Raw genomic sequence first — 26594 nt, 5'->3', positions numbered from 1 at the left:
TATTTGTGTATACCTGAATAAACTTACTTACTTACATAACTATTCAGCGGTTATCTGGGAAAGGACGGTCACTAACTCAGAAAGTGTGTCAGGCTTCACCGCTACTTTATCAATATTTAAACGTGGGGGCGTTGGGGAATTTAGATAATTATATATATATTATTACCTAAAACAATTATAATACTCTAACTCTTCTTTTGGACTCCATGAGGCAAGAACAATTACGGTAAAGCTGTGAGTGGCCCTTTACCCTAATAACAAGTGATGCAATAAATTCATCAGCAGTCGATCACTGACTAAACTTCCTTAATTGGAGAAGAAATATTACAAGATCATGAACTATTAAACACATGGGACAGTAAAAGTATATGTATACTTTACGTAAGTAGAATTTTATATGCTTTATCTGTACTCTTTAACGAGTTAATGCGACTACAGGAAAAGGTCAGCAAGCCTGCCAATGCAAAAAAAAAATAAATAAATAAAATCACACTTATTTGACAGGACAGTGCTGTATAGCCCTTGTGGTTTAGCGCTTCTTTTTTTATTATAATAATTGACAGGACAGTAGTGCCTCCCTAGATAGTTGCTGAAGAAAAAGAAGAAAGGAAAAACTGGTTTAAGCAGTCTGTATGTTTCTGGAAGAAAATAGTATAACAGTTTAGACAGTAAAGTACCAGAAACTTGTAACAGTTTTTAAAACACAACTGTATTTGAGGCTTGTGCACCAGCCTTAATTAAATTTTTATTTTGGGGTTTGTACATAAATTCAAATTTTTAAATGGTCTTGTAACTTGTGTAGAATATAATCTAGAATAACCCTATTAAATCAAACACTGACTTGCTTATAATGCGTATGTATCTTTGGTACCACCCTATAATAGTAATAATAATAATAATAATGATATCCTTATTTACTACAAGTACATGTACAAGTTAGCATATGAGAAGTTTTTACAAAGTAGAAGTGATGCAAGGAGGGAAGAGTATATGGAGAAAAAGAGAGAGGTTAAGAGAGTGGTGAAGCAATGTAAAAAGAGAGCAAATGAGAGAGTGGGTGAGATGTTATCAACAAATTTTGTTGAAAATAAGAAAAAGTTTTGGAGTGAGATTAACAAGTTAAGAAAGCCTAGAGAACAAATGGATTTGTCAGTTAAAAATAGGAGAGGAGAGTTATTAAATGGAGAGGTAGAGGTATTGGGAAGATGGAAGGAATATTTTGAGGAATTGTTAAATGTTGATGAAGATAGGGAAGCTGTGATTTCGTGTATAGGGCAAGGAGGAATAACATCTTGTAGGAGTGAGGAAGAGCCAGTTGTGAGTGTGGGGGAAGTTCGTGAGGCAGTAGGTAAAATGAAAGGGGGTAAGGCAGCCGGGATTGATGGGATAAAGATAGAAATGTTAAAAGCAGGTGGGGATATAGTTTTGGAGTGGTTGGTGCAATTATTTAATAAATGTATGGAAGAGGGTAAGGTACCTAGGGATTGGCAGAGAGCATGCATAGTTCCTTTGTATAAAGGCAAAGGGGATAAAAGAGAGTGCAAAAATTATAGGGGGATAAGTCTGTTGAGTGTACCTGGTAAAGTGTATGGTAGAGTTATAATTGAAAGAATTAAGAGTAAGACGGAGAATAGGATAGCAGATGAACAAGGAGGCTTTAGGAAAGGTAGGGGGTGTGTGGACCAGGTGTTTACAGTGAAACATATAAGTGAACAGTATTTAGATAAGGCTAAAGAGGTCTGGCATTTATGGATTTGGAAAAGGCGTATGACAGGGTGGATAGGGGGGCAATGTGGCAGATGTTGCAAGTGTATGGTGTAGGAGGTAGGTTACTGAAAGCAGTGAAGAGTTTTTACGAGGATAGTGAGGCTCAAGTTAGAGTATGTAGGAAAGAGGGAAATTTTTTCCCAGTAAAAGTAGGCCTTAGACAAGGATGTGTGATGTCACCGTGGTTGTTTAATATATTTATAGATGGGGTTGTAAGAGAAGTAAATGCGAGGGTCTTGGCAAGAGGCGTGGAGTTAAAAGATAAAGAATCACACACAAAGTGGGAGTTGTCACAGCTGCTCTTTGCTGATGACACTGTGCTCTTGGGAGATTCTGAAGAGAAGTTGCAGAGATTGGTGGATGAATTTGGTAGGGTGTGCAAAAGAAGAAAATTAAAGGTGAATACAGGAAAGAGTAAGGTTATGAGGATAACAAAAAGATTAGGTGATGAAAGATTGAATATCAGATTGGAGGGAGAGAGTATGGAGGAGGTGAACGTATTCAGATATTTGGGAGTGGACGTGTCAGCGGATGGGTCTATGAAAGATGAGGTGAATCATAGAATTGATGAGGGAAAAAGAGTGAGTGGTGCACTTAGGAGTCTGTGGAGACAAAGAACTTTGTCCTTGGAGGCAAAGAGGGGAATGTATGAGAGTATAGTTTTACCAACGCTCTTATATGGGTGTGAAGCGTGGGTGATGAATGTTGCAGCGAGGAGAAGGCTGGAGGCAGTGGAGATGTCATGTCTGAGGGCAATGTGTGGTGTGAATATAATGCAGAGAATTCGTAGTTTGGAAGTTAGGAGGAGGTGCGGGATTACCAAAACTGTTGTCCAGAGGGCTGAGGAAGGGTTGTTGAGGTGGTTCTTAGTTGATACTGAGCATTTCAGGCAAGTTAGGTCAGTTTTATCCCAGGATGCGACCCACACCAGTCGACTAACACCCAGGTACCCATTGGCAGTATATGTAATAAAAGTACAAAATCATACAAAGAAAGAGGGATCTAGGAATTATTAATCAAAAACTGTCACTTAGAGATCATGTAAATGAAATTGTGAAAATTGAATATGTTATACTAACAGTAAAATATATAGCTTTGAAATATATGGATGAAGAGACTCGGAAAAAAACGTTTACAGTGTATATTGGGTCAAAATTGGAATACAGCTATTATATACTGTGGCACCTAAAAGGAACATGTGGATCAGATAAAGAAAGTTCAAAGAAGAGCTACAAACTGGATCCCAAAGCTAAAAAGTAGATATAGCAAAAAGATTTAAAACATTAAAAATGCTCATGATGATTGATAGAAGGTGAAAAGGAGATATAATAATCTATAAGGTTATAAATGATGAAAGAATAGATAACTTGGATAATAAGAGGCCATAGATCAATGAGATACTTGGAATTTTTTCTTTACAAATAGACTGATACAGTAGAAGACTGGAATAAATTGAAAGAGATGATAGTAAGTGGTACAACCAATGGAAGTTTTAAAAAATATGATTGACATATTAATGAAGATAGGGCACTAAAAGCACAGCTCTGCTCCTGTGGCTGCACTTAGGTAATTACAAGCAGGTTATTACCAATGTATACCTATGATTATTTCAAATATTTTATTTACAAATAATTCACTCGGAGTTGAGCTTTATCGAGTCATGACTTGATTAAGCTCAGCTCTGAGCATGTGGGATTGTTAGATAGGGGTGAGTGGAGGCAAATGTTTTTTTTAGGACCTGATGCACTGTTGGAGTGTGAACAAGGAAACATTTTTGTGAAAGGATTCAGGGAAACTGGTTAGCTAGACTTGAGTCCTGGAGGTGGGAAGTACCCTGCCTGCACTCTGAAGGAGAATGGGGATACATATTTGCAGTTTGGAGGGGCAGCTGAATGCTTCTGGCAAGACAACGATAGAGTGAATGATATGAAAGTGTTTCTTTTTTGAGTCACCCTACCTGGATGGGAGATGGCTAGTATGTTAAAACAAAAAAAAAAAAAAAAAATATATATATATATATATATATATATATATATATATATATATATATATATATATATATATATATATATATATATATATATATATATATATATATATATATATAGATATATATATATATATATATATATATATTATTTTTTTTATTATATTATTATTATTATCACACCGGCCGATTCCCACCAAGGCAGGGTGGCCCGAAAAAGAAAAACTTTCACCATCATTCACTCCATCACTGTCTTGCCAGAAGGGTGCTTTACACTACAGTTTTTAAACTGCAACATTAACACCCCTCCTTCAGAGTGCAGGCACTGTACTTCCCATCTCCAGGACTCAAGTCCGGCCTGCCGGTTTCCCTGAATCCCTTCATAAATGTTACTTTGCTCACACTCCAACAGCACGTCAAGTATTAAAAACCATTTGTCTCCATTCACTCCTATCAAACACGCTCACGCATGCCTGCTGGAAGTCCAAGCCCCTCGCACACAAAACCTCCTTTACCCCCTCCCTCCAACCCTTCCTAGGCCGACCCCTACCCCGCCTTCCTTCCACTACAGACTGATATACTCTTGAAGTCATTCTGTTTCGCTCCATTCTCTCTACATGTCCGAACCACCTCAACAACCCTTCCTCAGCCCTCTGGACAACAGTTTTGGTAATCCCGCACCTCCTCCTAACTTCCAAACTACGAATTCTCTGCATTATATTCACACCACACATTGCCCTCAGACATGACATCTCCACTGCCTCCAGCCTTCTCCTCGCTGCAACATTCATCACCCACGCTTCACACCCATATAAGAGCGTTGGTAAAACTATACTCTCATACATTCCCCTCTTTGCCTCCAAGGACAAAGTTCTTTGTCTCCACAGACTCCTAAGTGCACCACTCACTCTTTTTCCCTCATCAATTCTATGATTCACCTCATCTTTCATAGACCCATCTGCTGACACGTCCACTCCCAAATATCTGAATACGTTCACCTCCTCCATACTCTCTCCCTCCAATCTGATATTCAATCTTTCATCACCTAATCTTTTTGTTATCCTCATAACCTTACTCTTTCCTGTATTCACCTTTAATTTTCTTCTTTTGCACACCCTACCAAATTCATCCACCAATCTCTGCAACTTCTCTTCAGAATCTCCCAAGAGCACAGTGTCATCAGCAAAGAGCAGCTGTGACAACTCCCACTTTGTGTGTTATATATATATATATATATATATATATATATATATATATATATATATATATATATATATATATATATATATATATTTTTTTTTTTTTTCCAAACAAAAGCTTGCTCTCCATATTACATCTTCATACTCATGAAGAGCTCCACATTTCAGATAAGAGGACACCTTCAAGCAAACTGCTCCTATCTTTAAGAAGAAGTCTCCACAAGCTACTTGCTGATAGCATCACAGCAGCATCCGTGCACACTGCAATAGTTAATAACCTAGCAAATATGTTCAAGAAACCAAAGCTCATTGCATTTGATCTTGGTAAGTAAAGGCTTACTTGCATTTGATGCTGTAGATATTATGTAGTTAATAAAGGTTATATTTTGCCTCTTGTTTTCATCAAAAACTAAAGGTAATTATAATATAATACATCAACCCAGTTGCTATAAAATGCATGGCAAGCAGTAAGTTAGAAAAAGGTCTACACCATAATGATGGCTAAAGGCTTGCACTTGTTGTTTAGGGAAACATTACTGGATTTGGAAATAACAATCAAATTAACCTTAAAATTTACACCACAATGGGTGTTTTGCATGAAAGTAGGGTAACCCACAGAAAGAAACATCTTTCTTTCTTTCAACACACCGGCCGTATCCCACCGAGGCGGTGTGGCCCAAAAGGAAAAACGAAAGTTTCTCCTTTTACATTTAGTAATATATACAGGAGAAGAGGTTACTAACCCCTTGCTCCCGGCATTTTAGTCACCTCTTACAACACGCATGGCTTACGGAGGAAGAATTCTGTTCCGCTTCCCCATGGAGGTAAGAGGAAATACACAAGAAGAAGAAAGAAAATAGAAGAAAACCCAGATGGGTGTGTATATATGTTTGTACACGTATGTGTAGTGTGACCTAAGTGTAAGTAGAAGTAGCAAGACATACCTGAAATCTTGCATGTTTATGAGACAGAAAAAAGGACACCAGTAATCCTACCATCATGTAAAACAATTACAGGCTTCCGTTTTACACTCACTTGGCAGGACGGTAGTACCTCCCTGGGCGGTTGCTGTCTACCAACCTACTACCTAGAAGAAAGAAACATATTCACAACAAAACTGAAGATCATTGAGTTAGATTGAAATAATAAGTCATACTTTTAAAATTGTATAAGTTGTTCATTAGCTACAATTCTTATTGTGCATATAGGTAATTGTAGTTAACTGCATAAGAAATCCTGCTTAATAGTCTGTGTCTAATTTTTAAGTAGTCTTTACACATTAGGATTAGTTTTTCCAAAATGCATTGCATTACATTCCATGTAAACTCTATTATTTTTGTACTGCATAATAAGAAATGTAAATCTGAATTTGAACTATTCATTCAATAGTAATCTTGCCAAAATGGCATGGAGAGCACAATTCAAATGACTTGAAGAGTTGTTCAGTACAACATTAAACAATTTAAACACGTTACTATTCTTTGACATTGGCAGACATTTTTGGTTTAATAAATTAACCAAGCCTGGCATAATTATTACTTCTGAGAGGACAGTGTATAAAAAAATTCACAAAAATGTAAATAATATCTTTTTATTTGAAATATTTCTTAACAGACTACACATTATGGCCTTTTTGGGTGGATACGCATGTGGATCCACCTTTCCGCAAGCTAAAGTGAGTACTGTGTGATTTATTATAAATTTCTATATAATCACAGTATTGTATATAATGCCAAGGAGTAAACTGTAAAGATGGTGATTAAATAATCATTTGCCAGAGTGCTAAAAGTGGGCAAAAATGTAGATTTAAGCTTTTAGTTATACGTACTTACTGTATTGAAAAATTCATTCAAGAATGAGAGTGATTGAGACTGACTGGACCATGCTAATTGTGATCAAATGCCTAAGGATAACTAGGTAAAATGTAGATGATGATGATCCTTCCACAGCCCAGATGGAATTTGGAGTGATTGACTAAAGACATTTTTGTGGATGGTGTATTAGGAAAGTTTGGAATGTCAGATGGGGAATCATTAATTGAATTAAGCTTAATAATATTGTACCTCAAACAGTGCATATTTCTGAAAGCATAAATGCAGCACTGTATGACCCTGGTGGATTTAGTGCTTAGTTCTGATTATAATAACAATAAAATTATAAATAAGTATAAGATGCACAATGAAATTCACAAAAAAAGAATTCTGCTAGACTATGTGCTTGGTTAGGTAATAACTTTCAGATGCTCATTATGTATTTCAGAAGAAGGTAAGCTGGCTTCATATTTAATAGTTGCTTGAACAGGTTGTAAGAGAAGTTAAATAATTGGGTAAAAAAACATGTATTAATTAAAAGTGAATAAAGAGGGTTGAAATATGACAGATGGAGAGAACATTTTAAGAAATTGTTAAATGTAGATGGAGCAGAAATCTTTACATGGGTCAAAGAAGAATAAGATATACAAAGAGGAGGAAAGAGCTGGAAGTGAGTGTGAAGGGAGTGAATTGTCTGTCATACTATAATAAAAACCTATAGTTATAACAGTCCTTTATACAGATAATATATACTGTATTGTATATAATTTATAAGCTCAGAGTATATAATTAGTGGACATTTCAGGGATGGCCAGGTAGTGGATGCCAGGTCTAAGAGAGTCCACTATTACAAGGAGGTACCAAATGTGTTAGAGAAACTCCACAATGAAGGTTATATTCTGGCAGCTGCATCACGTACTGGAGAAGTCGATGGCGCAAATCAACTCCTGAAACTTTTTGACTGGGATAAGTACTTTACTTACAAAGAAATCTATCCAGGATCCAAAGTCACGCACTTTCAGCGGTATGTAATAAATCACATTTTTTCTACGCCAAAATTTTGAGTTGAAATGTTGATATGCTTGTGAACAATTTATTATCAAAAGTAAAGCATATAAAATATTTTCAATTTGACATCCTTGTATCAGGATGGCAAACTGACATCTTTCTGTGGAGTATGAAATTTATCCATTGAAAACCAATAAAGTATTGCATTCGTCTGATAATCTCTCTTTATTTAGTTTAGTGTGCTGTGTAAATTAAAAAATTTTGTCAAGTGGAAGTTCTTCCACTCATAACTTAATTGATTTCATTTACTATTTGCCTCTTGTATTGTGCCAGAATTTACACGTGAATTTCATGTCATTAGCTCTTAGCCCAGTATGGTGAAGCTAGTAGTAGTTCATTTTAATTCTGTTGACATATCATCTTAATTTTTTTTATTTCTTAATTTTAGTACAGTGAATGGAGACAAATGGTTTTTGGGACCTGTCGAGCTGTTGGAGTGTGAGCAGGATAATATTTTGTGAAGGGATTCAGGAAAACCAGTTAGCCAGACATGAGTCTTGGAGGTGGGAACTACAATGCCTGCACTTTAAAGGAGGGGTTTGGGATATTAGCTGTTTGGAGTGACATCTAAACTGTCATATCTGGGCACCTCTGCAAAGACAGTGATTGTGTGTGAATGATGGTGAAAGTCTTCCTTTCTTTTTTTAGGTCACCCTACCTCGGTGGGAGACAGCCGATAAATTTTTTTGCTGTGCAGTGTTTTTGTACATGTACTTCATAGAGAAGCATACTGTAAAATACAGTACAGCCTCTTCTCACTTAGCAACGTACTTGTTTACTGACGAGTTGGACTTGCAACGGGCTCTGACCAGTATGCATACCTAAATAATGTATATAGAGCTGATAAAAAATAAAAATAGAACTGATTTCCTCTATTCTGTTTATTACAATACACAGTACATTACTGCATAAACATTTAAAAATATACCAGAAATTTTATAAATGGTCCAAAGGTGACATTAAAACAATATCGATTGTCACAAACCGTGACCAAGCAGGCTTTGAATAACAATAGACCAATGTCTAACTTACCAGTCCTCTCTAAAATCTTTGAAAAATTAATTCATAGACGGATCTATTCCTACCTTGTCTCACATAACATACTAAACCCCTGTCAGTTTGGATTCAGGAATAATAAAAGCACAAATGATGCTATCATACACATGCTAGAATTAATATATACCACTCTCAAAAAGAAAGAAGTCCTGCTGGGAATTTTTAATGAATTACGTAAAGCTTTTGATACAGTCGACCATGAACTGCTGTACACTAAATTAACATACTATGGTATAAGAGGCCACTCCCTCAACTACCTAAAGTCATACCTTAGCAACAGAAGCCAATATGTGCACACAAATGGTGCAAACTCTTCCACACAACCAATTACAGTCAAAGTCCCACAAAGAAGCGTCCTTGGACCACTCCTCTTTCTCATCTACATCAATGACCTACCGAATGCATCACAGCTTCTCAAACCCATATTATTTGCAGATGATACTACATACATCTTCTCTCACCCAAACCCAGCCATACTCGCCAGTACAGTCAATGCTGAATTGCAGAAAATATCTGCCTGGATGATGACTAAATAAACTTACACTGAATACTGACAAAACCTACTTCATTCAGTTTGGAAACAAAGCTGCAAATGTTCCACTTAACATAACGCTAAATGGATCACCCATCACAAAACTCACGGAGGGAAAATTCCTAGGAATCCACCTTGACAGTCGCCTCAAGTTCCAGACACATATACAACAAATAACCAAGAAAATCTCTAAGACTGTAGGCATACTATCAAAGATATGACACTATGTTCCACAATCAGCTCTCCTTGCACTGTATCATTCACTCACCTACCCTTATCTCACATATGGAATTTGTGCATGGGGATCAACAACATTCAATCACCTAAGACCACTAATAACCCAGCAAAAGGCAGCAGTCAGAATGATAACAAATATCCACTCCCGACAGCATACTCCACCAATATTCAAAAGTCTAAATCTGCTCACCATTTAGAACATCCATACTTATTCATGTGCCTACTACATGCATAGAACAGTACATGCAAACATAAACCCTCCACTCAAACTTTTCCTCACCAATCTTAACAGGACACACGATCATAACACAAGACACTGATCTCTTTTTGATGTACCCTGTGTCCATATCACACTGTGTAAAAACTCTATGCACATAAAGGGCCTCAAACTTTGGAATTCATTACCAGAAAATACGAAAGTAACTCGGTCTGAAAATCAATTTAAGACTCTTCTCAAAAGCCACCTAATCACCCTATATCTAGCACTACCAATAAATCTACCAATTACCTGAATCTTAAAACATCATGACTAGATGACCAAGCTCATATACAGTGGACCCCCGGTTAATGATATTTTTTCATTCGAGAAGTATGTTCAGGTGCCAGCACTGACCGAATTTGCTCACATAAGGAATATTGTGAAGTAGATTAGTCCATTTCAGACCCCCAAACATACATGTACAAACGCACTTACATAAATACACTTACATAATTGGTCGCATTGGGAGGTGATCGTTAAGCGGGGGTCCACTGTATTGACAAATTACCACATAGAAATACACATACCTACCAAAACCAGTATTGCCCTTCACCAAATTGTAGCAGTCTCATACTGTAAACTACTTAAAACTACTCCTGAATCATGTTTCATAAAAAGCATTTTTTAATACATGAATAATATTCTTTTGTTTGTGTAAATTAGATTTGCTTCTTATTAATAGAACTGCTGTACAACTATGATAATTTCTTTAGTGATAAGTAGTCAGTAAGTCATTGAATTTAGTCAGCCCATAATGCCAAGGCATAATAGAGGCTCTCTTTGCACTGCAACCCATCATTGTAAAAATATAATCTCAATGTACTACTTGCAAAGAAATAAATGAATCTGAATCTGAATAGTATGCTCCTCACTTAGCGACGAATTCGTTTACCAACGTGGTCTTAAGAACGGAGCTCCGTCATAAAGTGAGTAGAGGCTGTACTGTACTGTGTGAGCTATTACATTATTTTTTTCCCCTCCTCAACTGTTGCAGTTGCAAGAGTAGATCCAAGTTTATAGTTTGTTATAATTTTTTAACATTTTCAATGGTAGTAACATACATAGTAACTATCTGTAGCAAGAGAAGGCCTGTACTTCACTATTTGGTTGGTCATATTAAGTTATCAAATAAATTTCCAGATACCTTTGATGGGTTTCGAGAGTTTTCCTACTTTCAAAGCCAGGCTTGGCTGGTGCTTGGTTAACCTGACTGTTGCTGCTGGCAGCCCACTGGCTTATATACCCATCACAACTTGGTTGATCCAGCACTTGGCAGAGGAAATCGTTTAGTTTCCTCTTGTTCCAGCACTGTTTCTATCATCTGGGACTACATATGTTGATACAATACTCTCATACTGTGCCCACAGTACCCTTGCTTTTCACAGGGTTTATTCTACACATTTTCCCATGCCTCTAACTCCAGTGTGTCGTCGTATCAGTGTGCAGAGTTAATAGCATGCACTTAAGTATTGTCAACGTACTGTATATATTATGTATCTCTTTCTGTCCACTCTAGCTAGTACATATTTAGGACTTTGAAGCTTTCCCAGTTATTTACTGGCTCTATGCAGGCCATTAATGATCTTGAAATCTGTTTCAACCTTGATATCTCTCCTGCCATAAATGGAGTCATCAACACCAAACAATACTTGCCACCTCTAATTATAATTCAGACCATTGTTTTGTAACTAGGGAAAACTTTCTAGCATGCTATTGGCACCTCTTGCTCACTTTACAACTGTGGCCTCCTATTCTCCCATTTCATAATTTTGTGCGGTTATAATACTTTCTACTTTGTTTCTTCCTTTTCGAGTTACCCTTCCTCACCTTACTTGTAGCGCTATATGACCTTTACAGGTTTAGCTCTCTCCATGAATCTAATAATAATATTCTTATGGCATCAAAATCCAAGTTCCTGTTTGCCTTTGATCACACAATTTTTTAGGTCTTTTATCTTCATTGTGTAATAACTTTCTTGTGACCAGTTAAACACTAATTATACTGAGTATGATTCTGCTTCTTGTAAAAATCACACAAGGACATCATGAAATTTAGATAAAAAAAACTTTCAGGTAATCTGGATTGATTTTACAGACAGTATCCTATAGTTATACAGTGGTTCTAATTAGCAAATACAGTGTAATTGTTATAGGCACAAAACCAGGCATCCATGGTAAATTAAGCAATGTTTTACCTTAAAGCCTATCTCCTGCCAAGAGAATGACCTCAAAGAAGAAATGCATTCATGGCCATTCATTCAGTTGCTGTCTTGCCAAAAGTGTGCTGACATCACAATTTAGATTACCCTCAGCCTGTAACATCCCCACCCCTCCTTCAGAGTGCTGACACTTTAACCTAGGATAACCCAGTCAAGTCAAACTATGAGATTTATTTCCATTGAGGGACAAAATGGCATAGTACATAGGATTCAAACTAAATGATTAAACTTACCTTTTCTCTGAAAGATATCATTCTGGAAAATATTATTATTATAATAAAAAAGAAACGCTAAATCTACAAGGGTCATACAGCACCGCCGGGCAGGGAAGGATGCAGGGATATTGGGTAGCAAGAGGGAGACGGATGATTATTAGGTCATGGGGTGCAGCGGGGCAGTGGATAGTGCAGGGGTAGAGGGTAGCAAGAGATTAAGGTAGAAAGGGCTGTGAGGAGTACTAGAGGCAGCATCATCAGTTTGTGCAGTAAATCAGTTGCTGTCAAAAAGTCAATGAGAGAGTCTGGGTTAAAGGAGGGTCCATCAGCAAGAAGGGAAGGTAAAATAAGGGCAGTAGAGCGGTGATGATGTTGGAGGTAAATTCTGCATGCTTGTCGATAGAGTGGGCAGCCCAACCGAATGTGGCTAAGAGAAACTGGAGCCTGAAAATTCTCAGAGTGGAACAGGGTGCCTCTCAATGAGATATCTGTAAGTAAGATGAGTGTGGCCAGTGCGAAGACGGGAGAGAATAGTCTCCCAACCTCGACACTAATGACAAGAAGACGGCCAGAAACCTATACTCGGTTTAATAGTATGTAGTTTGTTATGGAGCATATCAGACCAACGTTGTTGCCAACGGGTGCGAAGGTGGGTAGCAGTTACAACAAAATAGTCTGTGAATGGAACACCTCTGTACGAAACTGGGAGGTCATGTACTGCTGATCGCGCAGCAGTGTCTGCCTGTTCATTACCCTGTAAGTCAAATTGATTGGGGACCCAACAGAAAACAACATCTTTGTGTTTGCTAGAGATATGGTGTAACCAAAGTTGGATACGAAGAACCATGAGAAACTACATGAACAGAGAAAGGTGATAGCTGAAGAGAAGACGAGCGAATGTAGGCGAAGAGAAATGGGACGGAGTAAACAGGGGCGATGAACAAATAATGAACATCTACTAACATCATTGACTATCCTATATATATGGAAGAGTTGTGGTGGCCATGAGAGCGAACATATAATAGTGAAGGCAGCGAGCATCATGGCTATCGGACAAGGATGGAATGTTCGCCTCTCCATAGAGGCTTTCAACCGGCGAAGAGCAAAAAGCACCAAGGCATAAACATAATCCCTGATGATGGATGGGATTAAGGTTAGAGAGAGCTGCAGGAGAGGCTGCTGAATATATCTGGTTGCCATAATCGAGCTTCAATAAAATTAGAGCTGAATGTAGTCAAAAGAGAGTGCTACGATTAGCCCCCCGTGAAAGACGAGCAATGGTTTTAAGGAGGTTCAGCCGCCTATGACAGGTTGCCTTCAGAGAGGTAATGTGAGGTTTCCAGGATAACCGACAATCAAACAGAAGGCCGAGAAATCTGACCATATCGCGTTATGGGATACACGAGCCATATACATAGGTACAATGGATGATCAGAGATGTCGGAACATCTAGTGAAAGTAATTTGGTGAGTTTTAGTACAAGAAAACTTAAACCCATGAGTGGTGGACCAATTGGAAACACGGTTGACTGTCTGCTGGAGAGAAACTGCAATGAGGTGACAGTGCCTGCACAAGCTATAGCAAAGTCATCAGCATAGAGTGATGACCAAATATTGGATGGAAGAATAGAGGCCAAATCATTTATAGCAAGGAGAAAAAGGGCTATGCTCAGAACACATCCCTGGGGGACACCTTCAGCTTGGACAAAGTCCGGGGAAAGCATATTATTAACCCAAACACGGAAATGTCTTTCAGTTAAGAAGTTACACAAATAACCCGCACATAAAAGAGAAGCTTATGACGACGTTTCGGTCCGACTTGGACCATTGACGAACTGTAACTGTCAATGGTCCAAGTCGGACCAAAACGTCGTCGTAAGCTTCTCTCTTTTATGTGCGGGTTATTTGTGTATCGTTCCAGTCACGGTATTGTGCCTTTTTTTGTTAGTTAAGAAGTTCTTAAGGAACAATGATAGATTGCCTCGGAGGCCTAAGGAGTGGGCTTGGGCCAAGTTGTGTCATATGCCTTCTCAAGGTCAAAAAATATGGCAACAACTGAGTGGTTATTGGCAAAGGCATTATGAACATACGTATCCAAGTGAAGTAAGGGGTCAATGGTAGAATGGCCCTTCCAAAGGCCATATTGACTAGTGGAGAGGCTATTGTGTGTCTCTAAATACTACATCAAACATATATTTACCACACATTCCATCACCTTGCAAAGAGCACTGGTAAGAGCAATGGGATGATAGTGAGAGGCATCATGTCCCATAGTACCCGGTTTGCAGAAAGGAGAACAATGGCAGATTTCCACAGCTGGGGAAGAACTTGCGACCAAATAAGATTAAAGAGTTGTAAGAAGACAGCAAGGGCTGACTGGTGTAAATGCTGTAGCATACGAATACGAATGCCATCAGGCCCAGCTGCCGATGGTTGGCAAGCTGAGAGTGTTGCCTCCCATTCCAGAAGTGTAAAAGGAACATTATAAGATTCTTCTCTGATAGAAGAAAAGTTTAAGAGTTCTAACTTTCTGGCAAACTTTGAGGAATGAAACAAGGGACATAGATTAATCCCCTGGGAGATACAGACAAGATGATTACCAATTTCGGTGGCAACATCAAGAGGGTTTGCAATATCAACACCGGCAACCCGAAGAACAGGAGCCGGGTCAGGAGAGTATTTAGCACTCAGTTTCTGTACTTTTTTCCAGACTGCACTTGTAGAGGAAGCAGAGGCGATGGTGGGAACATAATCTCGCCAGCACGTGCGTTTAGCGTCATGGATGACACGGCAAGCAACTGCTCATTTCTGCTTAAAATTAAGGTATCTCTCTGTGGTTCTGTTGTACCGGTACCGGTACCTGTCCCAAGCAGCGCATTTCAAACATACTGCCAGACCACAAGCAGGAAACCACCAAGGCACGCACTTCTGAGAATGACTGCCCTAGGTTTGGGGTGTAGAATGTGAAGCTGCAGTTTAAACTGAGGTCGAGAAGAGGTGTAAAAGCTCATCAATGGAGGACGAAGAAGGAACTTCACTCAAAGCAGTTAGGTATGAGCAAAGGTCCCAATCTGCTCAATCAAATTGCCAGCGTGGTCTATGAGGTGGTGGTTAATATGGAGAAGAATGATTGGAAAATGATCAGTCATGCAAATCTTGGAGGACAAACCAGGTGAAGTCTAGTACAGTGGAGGAAGAGCAGACTGAGAGATCAGTGCAAGAGAGAGAATGAGTACGAGGATCAAAATGGGTGGGAGAACCTGTATTTAAAACATGGAGGGAGAGAGAAACAAGAAAAGCCTCCATCTGAATGCTGCAGGAGTCACAGTGAGACCCCCCCCCCCCAGAAGAAATGGTGGGCACTAAAATTGCCAAGTAACAGAAGTGGTGGAAGTAAGGAAGGAACCAGAAATGCAACATTTGGGATAGATAAGGCCCGAGAAGGAGAGAGATACAAAGAACAGATTGTATACCATTTATTCAAGTGGATATGGGCTGCAGTGTAATGCAGCAAAGTATGAACAAAGAGCTGTAGGTATGGAATACTGGTGCATATAAGGAGTGCACTTTCATTAAAGGTTCCATCAGGAAAAGGATCGGATGAATATAATAAATCATAGCCCGAGATGGGATGGATAACAGCAGAGCATAATTTGAGTTTTTGTAAACAAACACAAACAGGGGAAAACTGGGAGAGCAACACCTGGAGCTCACCCTGGTTACCTCTGAGGCTGTGGATATACCACTGTAAATAAGCCATGATTTGCGAAGAGAAGGATACAAGAAATCTGAAGATCACTAGCACACTCAGCTCACACACTGAGGTCGGGTTCGAATCTCCTCATGTATGGCTGGAAAACATTAGGGACATGTTTCCATAAGACAACTGCTGTCCCTGTCCCTGTTTACCCATCAGTTTAAAATGGGTACCTGGATGTTAGTCAACTGGTGCAGGTCGCATCCTGGGACACAACTGACCTAATTTGCCTGAAATGCTCAGCATAACGGGCTGTCTATATACACCTGCCATCCGGCTTATGACCTGCTCGACATACGACCACTCGACTTACGATCATGTTTTTTATGCCAGATTTCTGGGAAATAAACAACTGTTTGTGTTGTACACAGTGTTTATCCTAAACCTTATGGTATAAAATACAGTACTAACAGCATGAAAAGTAAAGTAAAAAATGAAATACCAAAATAAAACAATAAAATAAAGTCATTACAAAAGTGTGATGTTGATATTCAGTAGTCCATTTTGACTTACGACCGGTTGGTTGAAACCAAGCTTGGTCGTAAGTCGGATGGTACCTGTAGTAGTACATATGTCAATGATGTCAGCTAGGCCTGTATACCATACACATGTACCTGTAGCAAATAAAGATATTATTCTTTCTTTCTTTTTTCAACGTACCAGCGGTATCCCACTGAGGTGGGGTGGCCCAAAAGGAAAAACGAAAGTTTCTCCTTTCAAATTTAGTAATATATACAGGAGAAAGGGTTACTATCCCCTTGCTCCCGGCATTTTAGTCACCTCTTACGACATGCATGGCTTACGGAGGAAGAATTCTGCTCCACTTCCCCAGGGAAAAAGATATTATTATATTATTATTAAAGAGGTATCTATGGACTAGTATGGTTAGAAAAGTCCATATGTGGGGGTAGCGGAAAACTCTTAAGCAGCGAAGGATTGGGACGCTGCGAAGAAAGGAGTTGTGCAGACAGAGAAGAGTGAAGAGGAGGAACAGGAGGTGGATTGGTGCCCATCAATGATCTAGTCTCCTCAATATATTCAAGCGTTTCTGAGGACAAGGATGCTGTATTGGAGATGGAAGAAGGAGGGCGAATAAAGATCGGAGAGACGATGGACTGTACTAAAGTAGGGGGGATGAAAGGGTAGAGGGAACTAGAGAAGAAGCTTGGGAGGGGGCAGGAGGGGACAAAAGGGTAAAGGGAACTAGAGAAGAAGCTTGGGAGGGGACAGGAGAGGAAGCGACCTGGGAGGGGCAGAAGAGGAAGAAACTTGGGAGGGGACAGGGGAAGAAGGTACTGTATGGGGAAGAGGATGACCCTCCACATTCGTATCAGAGCCAGTTAGAGGTGAAGAACCGGGCACAGAGACTGGGAAGGAAAAATGAGCAGGTTGCAGAAGGGAAGGAGGGGTGAAAGGAGATTTTAACAATGGAGATGTTTTGGATTTCAGAAGAGAGGGGCAGTGGGGAGTAGGTGTTGTACGAGGTCTCGTAGACATAGAAACTTGTGAGTGAGAAGAGGAAGAGGTGAGAACAGAATGAGTTGCCGAGGTAGGGACCTCTGAGTCCAGGACAGCAAAAGAATTAGAGACAGGGGTGACTGTGGAAGGAGTGACCACAGAGGAGGCTGCAGAAGTTGGGTCCCCAAAGGAGGGGGGACGTTTAGTAACTTGAGAATAAGAAATATGGGGAAGTTTCCCTTGGAGGCATAGATGAGAGACTGCCATAGCATATGGGCGGCCTTCTGCCTCTTTGAAACAACGGATTTCACGCTCATTTAAGTAAACTTGGCAACGGCAAGAGTAAGATGGGTGAGCCTCATTACAATTAAGGCAAGAGGGAGGTAGACTACAAGACGTATTGGTATGATCGTCGGCACCACAGACTGGGCATTCGGCAATGGACTTACAATATTTTGCTGGATGACCAAAATGCCAGCAATTTCTACACTGTTGCAGCGTAGGGATCACCTTTCGAACTTGTAAATGGTGTCCCACTATATATGCAGAGGACAGAAGTTCAGAAGTTAAGTGAGTTACATTGCCTGTGGGCAGGGAGGACATAAGTGTCTACTTTGAGGATTGGGAGGTCTTGGAGTTCTAGCTGTTCCAGAATGTCATCACCACATGTCTGGAAATTCTGTTGGACAATGGTATGGGGCAGAATGAATTGAGGGAATGAAATTTTTCAATAGTTACAGGAATAGTGTCGATAGTTGTGAGGAGAGTAAGATTGTGAGCTTGATCAGCATTCTGGACAGTGATGATGCATGTACTGCTCTTGAGTGCATGAGAGGATATATCTCTACCAACATGGCATAGGAGCACCTTGCCAATACTATGGCTGGAAAGATAGAAAGTAGAGGAAGTCGGTTGTAGAGTAAAAAACTTAGTTCATTGTGTATTTTGAAACATAGCATGTAAAGGGAGTTCGTGACGTGCTCATCTTTTCTGAGTAGAATGAGGAAGCGAAGAAGTATCAGGTAATGGTCTGGGGCGTTTAAGTGTGGGACAGGAGTTGGTCCGACGTGGGATGGGTGGGCGATCCGAAAATTGCTGCACCATAGAGGGAGAAGCTGGAAGCATAGTCAAAGAAGAACAGAGGTCAGACGTTTTGAAGGAGTCAGTCAAAAATTCAGTACCTGGAGGTGTTGAAACGGCACCAGCAGGAGGTACAGGGGCATTAGAAGTGTCCAAAGAGTGGTTAAATAATGAGGCAGGGTGAGAACAGGGTGCAGTATCAGGAAGGGGCCCAGGTTCATGGATTAGGAACTCCATGGTTAGGTCACTCCTTTCACTGGTTTTTAGGAAAAAAAGAAAGGAAACTAAAAAAAAAAAAAAGAAAAAAAGGGGGGAACATGGAGGAATAGCTCCTAGGAGGAATGAAAGGGCTGTAAATCTCCCTCGCATCCAAGAAAACGTCAGCACTGCAGTTAGTGCAGATGCGGCATGGAACCCGTGCCATACTCTACCCTTCATGACAGTAAACCAGCAATCCAGGATAGCAGCCTCACATCCACCGAGCCACCTCGGTGGAGGGAAGGGAGGGCGGCCAGTCACCCTCCACAAAGCATACCTCCTTTGGCCACCACCCCCTGGATTCCGAAAGGTAGCCTCCAGAGATACACCTGTCACCCAAAAGACACCCAAAGCCACCCCCAGGGAGACTGAAGAGGGATCGGGACATCCCCAGGTGACCCAGATTCCATGGCAAACTACACCACTGCCAAGGACCTCAACAGAATGGGATGGACTCCAGTACCCTTCCCCTACCTAGGAACTAGAGTGCCTGTGGGAAGAATCCCAAAGGCTGGAAATAGGAAGGGATGGGGAGGAGGAGGAGGAGGAGGAAACAGAGAAAGGGGGGATGGGGAGGATGGGATAGGGAAAGGGGGCAGTGGAGGGTAATTAGGTTCAGTCTGAGGAAGGAGACCAAAAGGTCTAATTCCTCAGACCAAGAGCCTCTTCACCACGCTAAGGAGCCCCCCCTTGAAGAGGTCTGGAAAATAAAATTCAGTAGTTTCCTACACAACAATAAATGCAAATATTAATTACCACTTTCAGAACCTAGGTCATTAAGCATTTTTTCTTATTCTGAACCCTTTTAAAAGTAATTGAAGACAAGTCACAGAAAAAACTTTTATTGGGACAACATTTTGCTCTGTGCAGGGATTTAGCATGCTCTGTTAGGGATTGCACAAACAAGCCCACCTGACCTAAGTGGGAACTTTTAGTTACAGAACTTCTTCCCTGAAATTTGGGAAGCAGGTCTTGAGAAGGCAAATGCTGTCAGTGGCCCTTGAAACCCCCCAACAATACGAAGAAAAAGTAGAGTTCTACAAAAATGTAAAAAAAAATTTTTAACAAGTAGGCCATCTCCCACCGAGGCAGGGTGATCCAAAAAAGAAAGAAAATCCCCAAAAAGAAAATACTTTCATCATCATTCAACACTGTCACCTCACTCACACATAATCACTGTTTTTGCAGAGGTGCTCAGAATACAACAGTTTAGAAGCATATACGTATAAAGATACACAACATATCCTTCCAAACTGCCAATATCCCTCACCCCTCCTTTAGAGTGCAGGCATTGTACTTCCCATTTCCAGGACTCAAGTCCGGCTATATAAAAATAACCGGTTTCCCTGAATCCCTTCACTAAATATTACCCTGCTCACACTCCAACAGCTCATCATGCCCCAAATACCATTCGTCTCCATTCACTCCTATCTAACATGCTCACGCACGCTTGCTGGAAGTCCAAGCCCTTCGCCGACAAAACCTCCTTTACCCTCTCCCTCCAACCTTTTTGAGGACGACACCTACCCCGCCTTCCTTCCCCTACAGAATTATATGCTCTCCATGTCATTCTGCTTTGATCCATTCTCTCTAAATGACCAAACCACCTCAACAACCCCTTTTCAGCCTTCTGACTAATACTTTTATTAACTCCACACCTTCTCCTAATTTCCACACTCCGAATTTTCTGCATAATATTCACACCACACATTGCCCTTAGACAGGACATCTCCACTGCCTCCAACCGCCTCCTCGCTGCAACATTTACAACCCAAGCTTCACACCCATATAAGAGTGTTTGTACTCCTATACTTTCATACATTCCCTTCTTTGCCTCCATAGATAACATTTTTTGTCTCCACATATACCTCAATGCACCACTCACCTTTTTTCCTTCATCAATTCTATGATTAACCTCATCCTTCATAAATCCATCCGCTGACACGTCAACTCCCAAATATCTGAAAACATTCACTTCTTCCATACTCCTCCTCCCCAATTTGATATCCAATTTTTCTTTTTTTAAATCATCTGATACCCTCATCACCTTACTTTTTTCTATGTTCACTTTCAACTTTCTACCTTTACACACACTCCCAAACTCGTCTACTAACCTTTGCCATTTTTCTTTAGAATCTCCCATTAGCACAGTATCATCAGCAAAAAGTAACTGTGTCAATTCCCATTTTATATTTGATTCCACATAATTTAATCCCACCCCTCTCCCAAACAACCTATCATTTACTTCTTTTACAACCCCATCTATAAATGTATTAAACAACCACTCTCTTCACCTCTCTTTTACTCTCCATATACATACTCTACTCTTCGTATAACACTTCTGCTTTGTAAAAACCTCTCATAAGCTACCTTTTTCTCTTTTATCACACCCTTTACTTCATCATTCCACCAATCACTCCTCTTTCCTCCTGCACCCACCCTCCTATAACCACAAACTTCTGCCCCACATTCTAATACTGCATTTTTAAAACTATTCCAACCCTCTTCAACCCCCCCCCCCCACTACTCATACCTGCACTAGCCCACCTTTCTGCCAGTAGTTGCTTATATCTCACCCGAACTTCCTCCTCCCTTAGTTTATACACTTTCACCTCCCTCTTACTTGTTGTTGTCATTTTCCTCTTGTCCCATCTACCTCTTACTCTAACTGTAGCTACAACTAAATAATGATGCAATATATCAGTTGCCCCTCTATAAACGTGTACATCCTGGAGCCTATCCATCAACCTTTTGTCCACCAATACATAATCTAATAAACTACTTTCATTATGTGTTATATCATACCTTGTATATTTATTTATCCTCTTTTTCATAAAATATGTATTACTTATTACCAAACCTCTTTCTACACATAGCTCAATTAAAGGCTCCCCATTTTCATTTACCCCTGGCACCCCAAATTTACCTACTACTCCCTCCACAACATTTTTACCCACTTTAGCATTGAAATCCCCAACCACAAGTACTCTCACACTTGGTTCAAAACTCCCCACGCATTTGCTCAACATTTCCCAAAATCTCTCTCTCTCCTCTACACTTCTGCAATTTGTGCCTTTTATATTTATACTTATTGACATTATACTATTTCATCCTCAAATGTTAATGTTAGGTTATGTCACGCCATATGTGTTCTGTGATTCACCTCATCTCTCATTAAACCATCTGCCAACGATGTCCACTCCCAAATATCTGAACATGTTCATCTCCTTATTCCCTCCCTCAATCTGATATCCAATCTCTCATTGCCTATAATTTTTTATACTTTCATAACCTTCCTTTTAATTTCCTTGTTTTACATACTCTCCCAAATTCAATTATCATCCTTGGCAACTTCTCTACCCCTCAACAACATATACAAATATAATGTTTTCCCATACAGAAAATATAATTGCAAATGATACCTAACACTTTCTAATTCTTATTTTTTTCAGAATCAAGGCCAAATGTGGACTTGACTTCAGTGAGATGCTCTTTTTTGATGATGAATACAGGAACAAGAGAGATCTCGATACCATTGGTGTTTTAATGATATTAGTTGAGAATGGTGTTACTCAAGAAGTGATTAGAAAAGGATTGGAGGAATTTTCAGCAAGGAATGAAAGAAAACAACTCCAAAAATAAGATTATATGTTGTATAAATTATTGTCCAATATTTATTTACATTATTTATATTTTTATTACACATGCATTTTAGCAATAGATGTTAAATTTATATGGATGGCAAGAAACTGGTTTGATTCTTTGAAAACTTTTATTAAGGAAATGTTTATTTTTTAACAGTTACTGCAAATGGCAAGTTTTTAAGTCTTACCTTATGTTGACTGTGCTTAAACATGTTCAAAAATGTTTATAAAGTTCTCAGTATTAATGAGAGATATGAAATGTTACAATTGTACAGTACTAGTTTTGGAGGCTTTCTCAGCTAGCCTATAGCATATAAAATGTTAGCACCACCATACAGAAGAAGCATCAGCCTTTTTGTGTGTTTGTTTCTGTAGCTCTTAAAAGGCAATACTACATCAATGCAGGTAGAAAGCATCATTAATAATTCTTAGTGTTTAATGCAACAAAAAAATGTTTTCATGCTAAAATTGGTTAAAATAACGATTTATGTATCTATCTTAGGGTTATTCTATTCTCAGTGTCAGTGTAAGATATTCTTTAGTTCCTTTTAGTTTAATTATGGAGTATTCATTTTACCTCGATTTTATTTACTCCATACTGTATTATAATTTATAAGGTGCTTGACAACAAAGAACTTTGAACAGCATGGGTGAACTTGATAAATTAGACACATGTACAACTCTTGAGTATCTTTATTGAGGAAACGTTTTGCCACACAGTGGCTTCATCAGTCCATACAAAGGAGAATCATGAAGAACAGGAGAAGAATGAGGTAATCAGTCCCTCAAACTTGAGTCGATGTTGTCAGTCCATCAATCTTGAATAGAATACATCATATGTGCAGAGAAGTAGCTTATATACTGTAGGCAGGAGAGGTGCAGCAGATGTAGGTGGTGTCACATTTGTTCAATGTGGAAGTAGGTCATGCCCAAGAGCTAGGCAAGTGAAGAATTCCCAAGTATTAAGATCCCAAGAAGTTGCAGTGTCTGACAGGATTGTAGATGAATAGTTCAGAGAACGTTTCCTCAATAAAGATACCCAAGAGTTGCACATATGTCTAATTTATCAACGTATCGGTTCTCTGAACTATTCATCTACAATGGGTGAACTTGTTATAAGAAGAGAACCTGAGGCAACTTTGTGTTAGATCCACTCACTTTATTCTTATAATAATGGTACAAATACTGAGAGAATGGATAGTTTCATGCTTCTATTTTCAATGCAGTTGAAATCATGAATTTCTGTCATGTGAAAGGCATTCTTATTCTGCACTGCCACATGATACTTCAACATTCTCCACTTTATACTGTACTCCTTTTAACTTTTCTGATGTATTAAAATATAATCCATCAATATATTCACAATTTCATGGCCAAAATGCATGTAGTGTTTGCCTGTGCAAATACTGTTTGTTGCCTCAACAATTTATGGATTGACATATTGGCTGTATCCCACCAAGGCAGTGACCAAATGAAGAAAAATCATTCACATCACTGATTTCTTGGCTCTCTTTCATGAAAGACACAGACATCATTACCTAGAGATTACCCATTGAACCACAACATTTTACATCATTTTTGAAAGTACAATCACTGCACTTTCTCCTGGAAAAATTCAAGTCTCACTAATTAGTTTCCCTGAACCTTTACATAAATGCTACCCTGTTCACACTCCAAGAGCACATCACATCCACTTGCCTCTACTCAGTCTGATGTAGCATTCTTATACATGCATGTGAAATTCTCTCAAAGCCATGATATAACCCCTTTAAACCCTTTCTTGAACATTCCCTACACCAATTTCTATCTACCCCAGTATTATACATCTTAAACTACCCTTTTTGTTACATCATCTGCTCTTTGAATTATTCATACTGCCTCACCATCATCTAATTTCTTGGGTCCTTTCCAATATATTCACACTACACATTGCTCCTAGACAGGACTTTTCCACTGCTCCAACCTCTTTTTATTTGCTACAACAATTAAAGGCATGTTTCATACCCATGAAAAGACATAACCACCACTATACTCAAATGCATTTTTTCATCTGTTGGCAAACTTTCTACCCACATATTCCTTAACATTCTTGCTACTTTCTTTTTTTCATATGTACGGTAATTTCCTATATTCTTTATAGACCCCATCAACTGATACATTCACTGAGAAGAATCGTATCTGTGCTTCTAATCTGACCTCTAGTCTTTTATTCCTATCCTATATTTTTTTTTTTCCATTCTTTTTAAACTTCCTTCATTTATGCACCCTTCCAAACCCTTTACTGGTCTTTGCATTATATGTGAGGCATATCTTATCTGGTAGACTGTTGACTGTGTTTTCCCCTTGTCTTACCTATACTGAAGTATGGTTAAGGAAAGCATTACATGAAATACATTCCTCACACCTGAATCCTAGTACTACTGTTAGTGATGTAAACTATTCAAGGTGTTAAAGAAAAAAGAAAAAGGTGTTACTGCAACATATTCCTCATGATGATAAAAATAGCAAGAGAAATAATGCTTCCTGTATGCTAGGAATATAGATGTGTGTTGCAGATCTAATATGCCAAGGTGCGATGGTAGCAATGGCAATCTCTCCAGTAACATAGTATCTCACATGTTGTTAAATCTTTATTTCTTATTTTATTATAAGTATTTATATTATTTTTTATTCATTTCCTTATTTTTGTAATTTATGATTTAATAATATGAAATAGACACAAAACTGTAAAAGAACAAGCAATTACAGTATATTTAGATAAATAAATAGCTCTGAAAACTGCAGTGTTGTTATTGTATCCCAGGATTATTATTATAATAAAAAAGAAGCGCTAAACCACAAGGGCTATACAGCGCTGCAGGGCAGGAAGGAAGCGAGGGTATCCAGTGGCAAAAGGGAGAGGGATGATTAGTAGGTTACGGAGAACAGCGAGGCAGTGGATAGTGCAGGGGTAGAGGGTAGCAAGAGATTGAGGTAGAAAGGGATGAGGGGAGCGCGAAAGGTATCGTCAGAGTTTGTGGAATAAATCAACTGTTAAGAAGTCAATGAGAGAGTCAGGATTAAAGGAGTGTCCATCAGCAAGAAGGGAAGGTAAAGAGAGTAGTAGAGTGGAGACGACGACGGAGGTAAATTCTGCATGCTTGTTGATAGAGAGGGCAGTCTAACAGAATGTGGCTAACTGATACTGTAACCTGACACTTCTCACAGAGAGGAGCAGGGTGCCTCTCCATGAGATACCCGTGAGTAAGACGAGTGTGGCCAATGCGAAGACGGGAGAGAGTAGTCTCCCAACCTCGACACTGATGACAAGAAGACAGCCAGAAACCTATACTCGGTTTAATAGTATGTAGTTTGTTAACGAGTAGATTAGACCAACATTGCCAAAGGGTGTGAAGGTGGGTAGCTATTACAGCAAAATAGTCCGTAAATGGAACACCTCTATATGAAACTGGTAGGTCATGTACCGCTGACCGTGCAGCAGTGTCTGCCTGTTCATTGCCCTGTACGTCAACATGACCAGGGACCCAACAAAAAACAATATCTTAATGCTTGGTAGAGATACGGCATAGCCAAAGTTTGATATGGAGAACTAGGGGGTGAGGTGTATCAAATTTTCGTATAGCCTGTAAAGCACTAAGGGAGTCTGAGACAACCACAAATGATGACACAGGCATAGATGCAATACGGATAATTGCTGCAAGAATGGCATACAATTCAGCTGTAAAAATGCTAGCCGAGGATAGTAAATGTCCTCACATGATGCTGTCCGGAAACACCGCCGCAAATCCAATGCCATCAGAAGACTTCCAGCCATCTGTATCCTCCATTGATGAGCTTTTACACCTCTTCTCAACGTCAGTTTTAACCGCAGCTTCTCATTCTATACCCCAAACCTCAGGCAGGCATTCTCAGAAGTGTGTGCCATGGTGGTCTCTTGCTTGTGCTCGGGCAGTACGTTTGAAACGCGCTGCATGGGGCAGGTACCAGTACAATAGAACCACAGAGAGACTTCTTGATTTTAAGCAGAAGCGAGCGGTTGCTCGCCATGT

At 39.4% G+C, this 26594-nt stretch overlaps 1 protein-coding gene across 2 annotated transcripts; it reads left to right on the top strand.

Moving 5' to 3' along the window:
* Window positions 1-221: 221 nt before the first annotated feature.
* LOC128693492 (magnesium-dependent phosphatase 1) lies at window positions 222-25326 on the top strand. Of its 2 annotated transcripts, none has more exons than XM_053783196.2 (5): window positions 222-381; window positions 5122-5277; window positions 6568-6628; window positions 7570-7788; window positions 22354-25326. In XM_053783196.2, the coding sequence occupies exons 1-5, from the start codon at window positions 369-371 to the stop codon at window positions 22541-22543; spliced, it is 639 nt and encodes a 212-aa protein (XP_053639171.1). In that variant the 5' UTR covers window positions 222-368; the 3' UTR covers window positions 22544-25326. The 2 variants fall into 2 exon arrangements, with proteins under 2 accessions (XP_053639171.1, XP_053639172.1); XM_053783197.2 differs by lacking the exon at window positions 22354-25326 and adding an exon at window positions 8221-8923.
* The last annotated feature ends 1268 nt before the right edge of the window (window positions 25327-26594 follow it).

This window comes from Cherax quadricarinatus, chromosome 57 (assembly GCF_038502225.1).
Source record: "Cherax quadricarinatus isolate ZL_2023a chromosome 57, ASM3850222v1, whole genome shotgun sequence".
NCBI classification, from domain to species: Eukaryota; Metazoa; Arthropoda; class Malacostraca; order Decapoda; family Parastacidae; genus Cherax; species Cherax quadricarinatus.
The sequence above is the reverse complement of the archived record's forward strand: the minus strand, read 5'-3'. Positions and strand labels throughout refer to the sequence as shown.

Bases quoted from the DNA above. Each gene is read 5' to 3' on its own strand.
- LOC128693492 (XM_053783196.2), top strand. The intron at 6,629-7,569 runs GTGAGTACTGTG...TGGACATTTCAG, and splicing joins CCACCTTTCCGCAAGCTAAA to GGATGGCCAGGTAGTGGATG. The intron at 7,789-22,353 runs GTATGTAATAAA...TATTTTTTTCAG, and splicing joins AAAGTCACGCACTTTCAGCG to AATCAAGGCCAAATGTGGAC.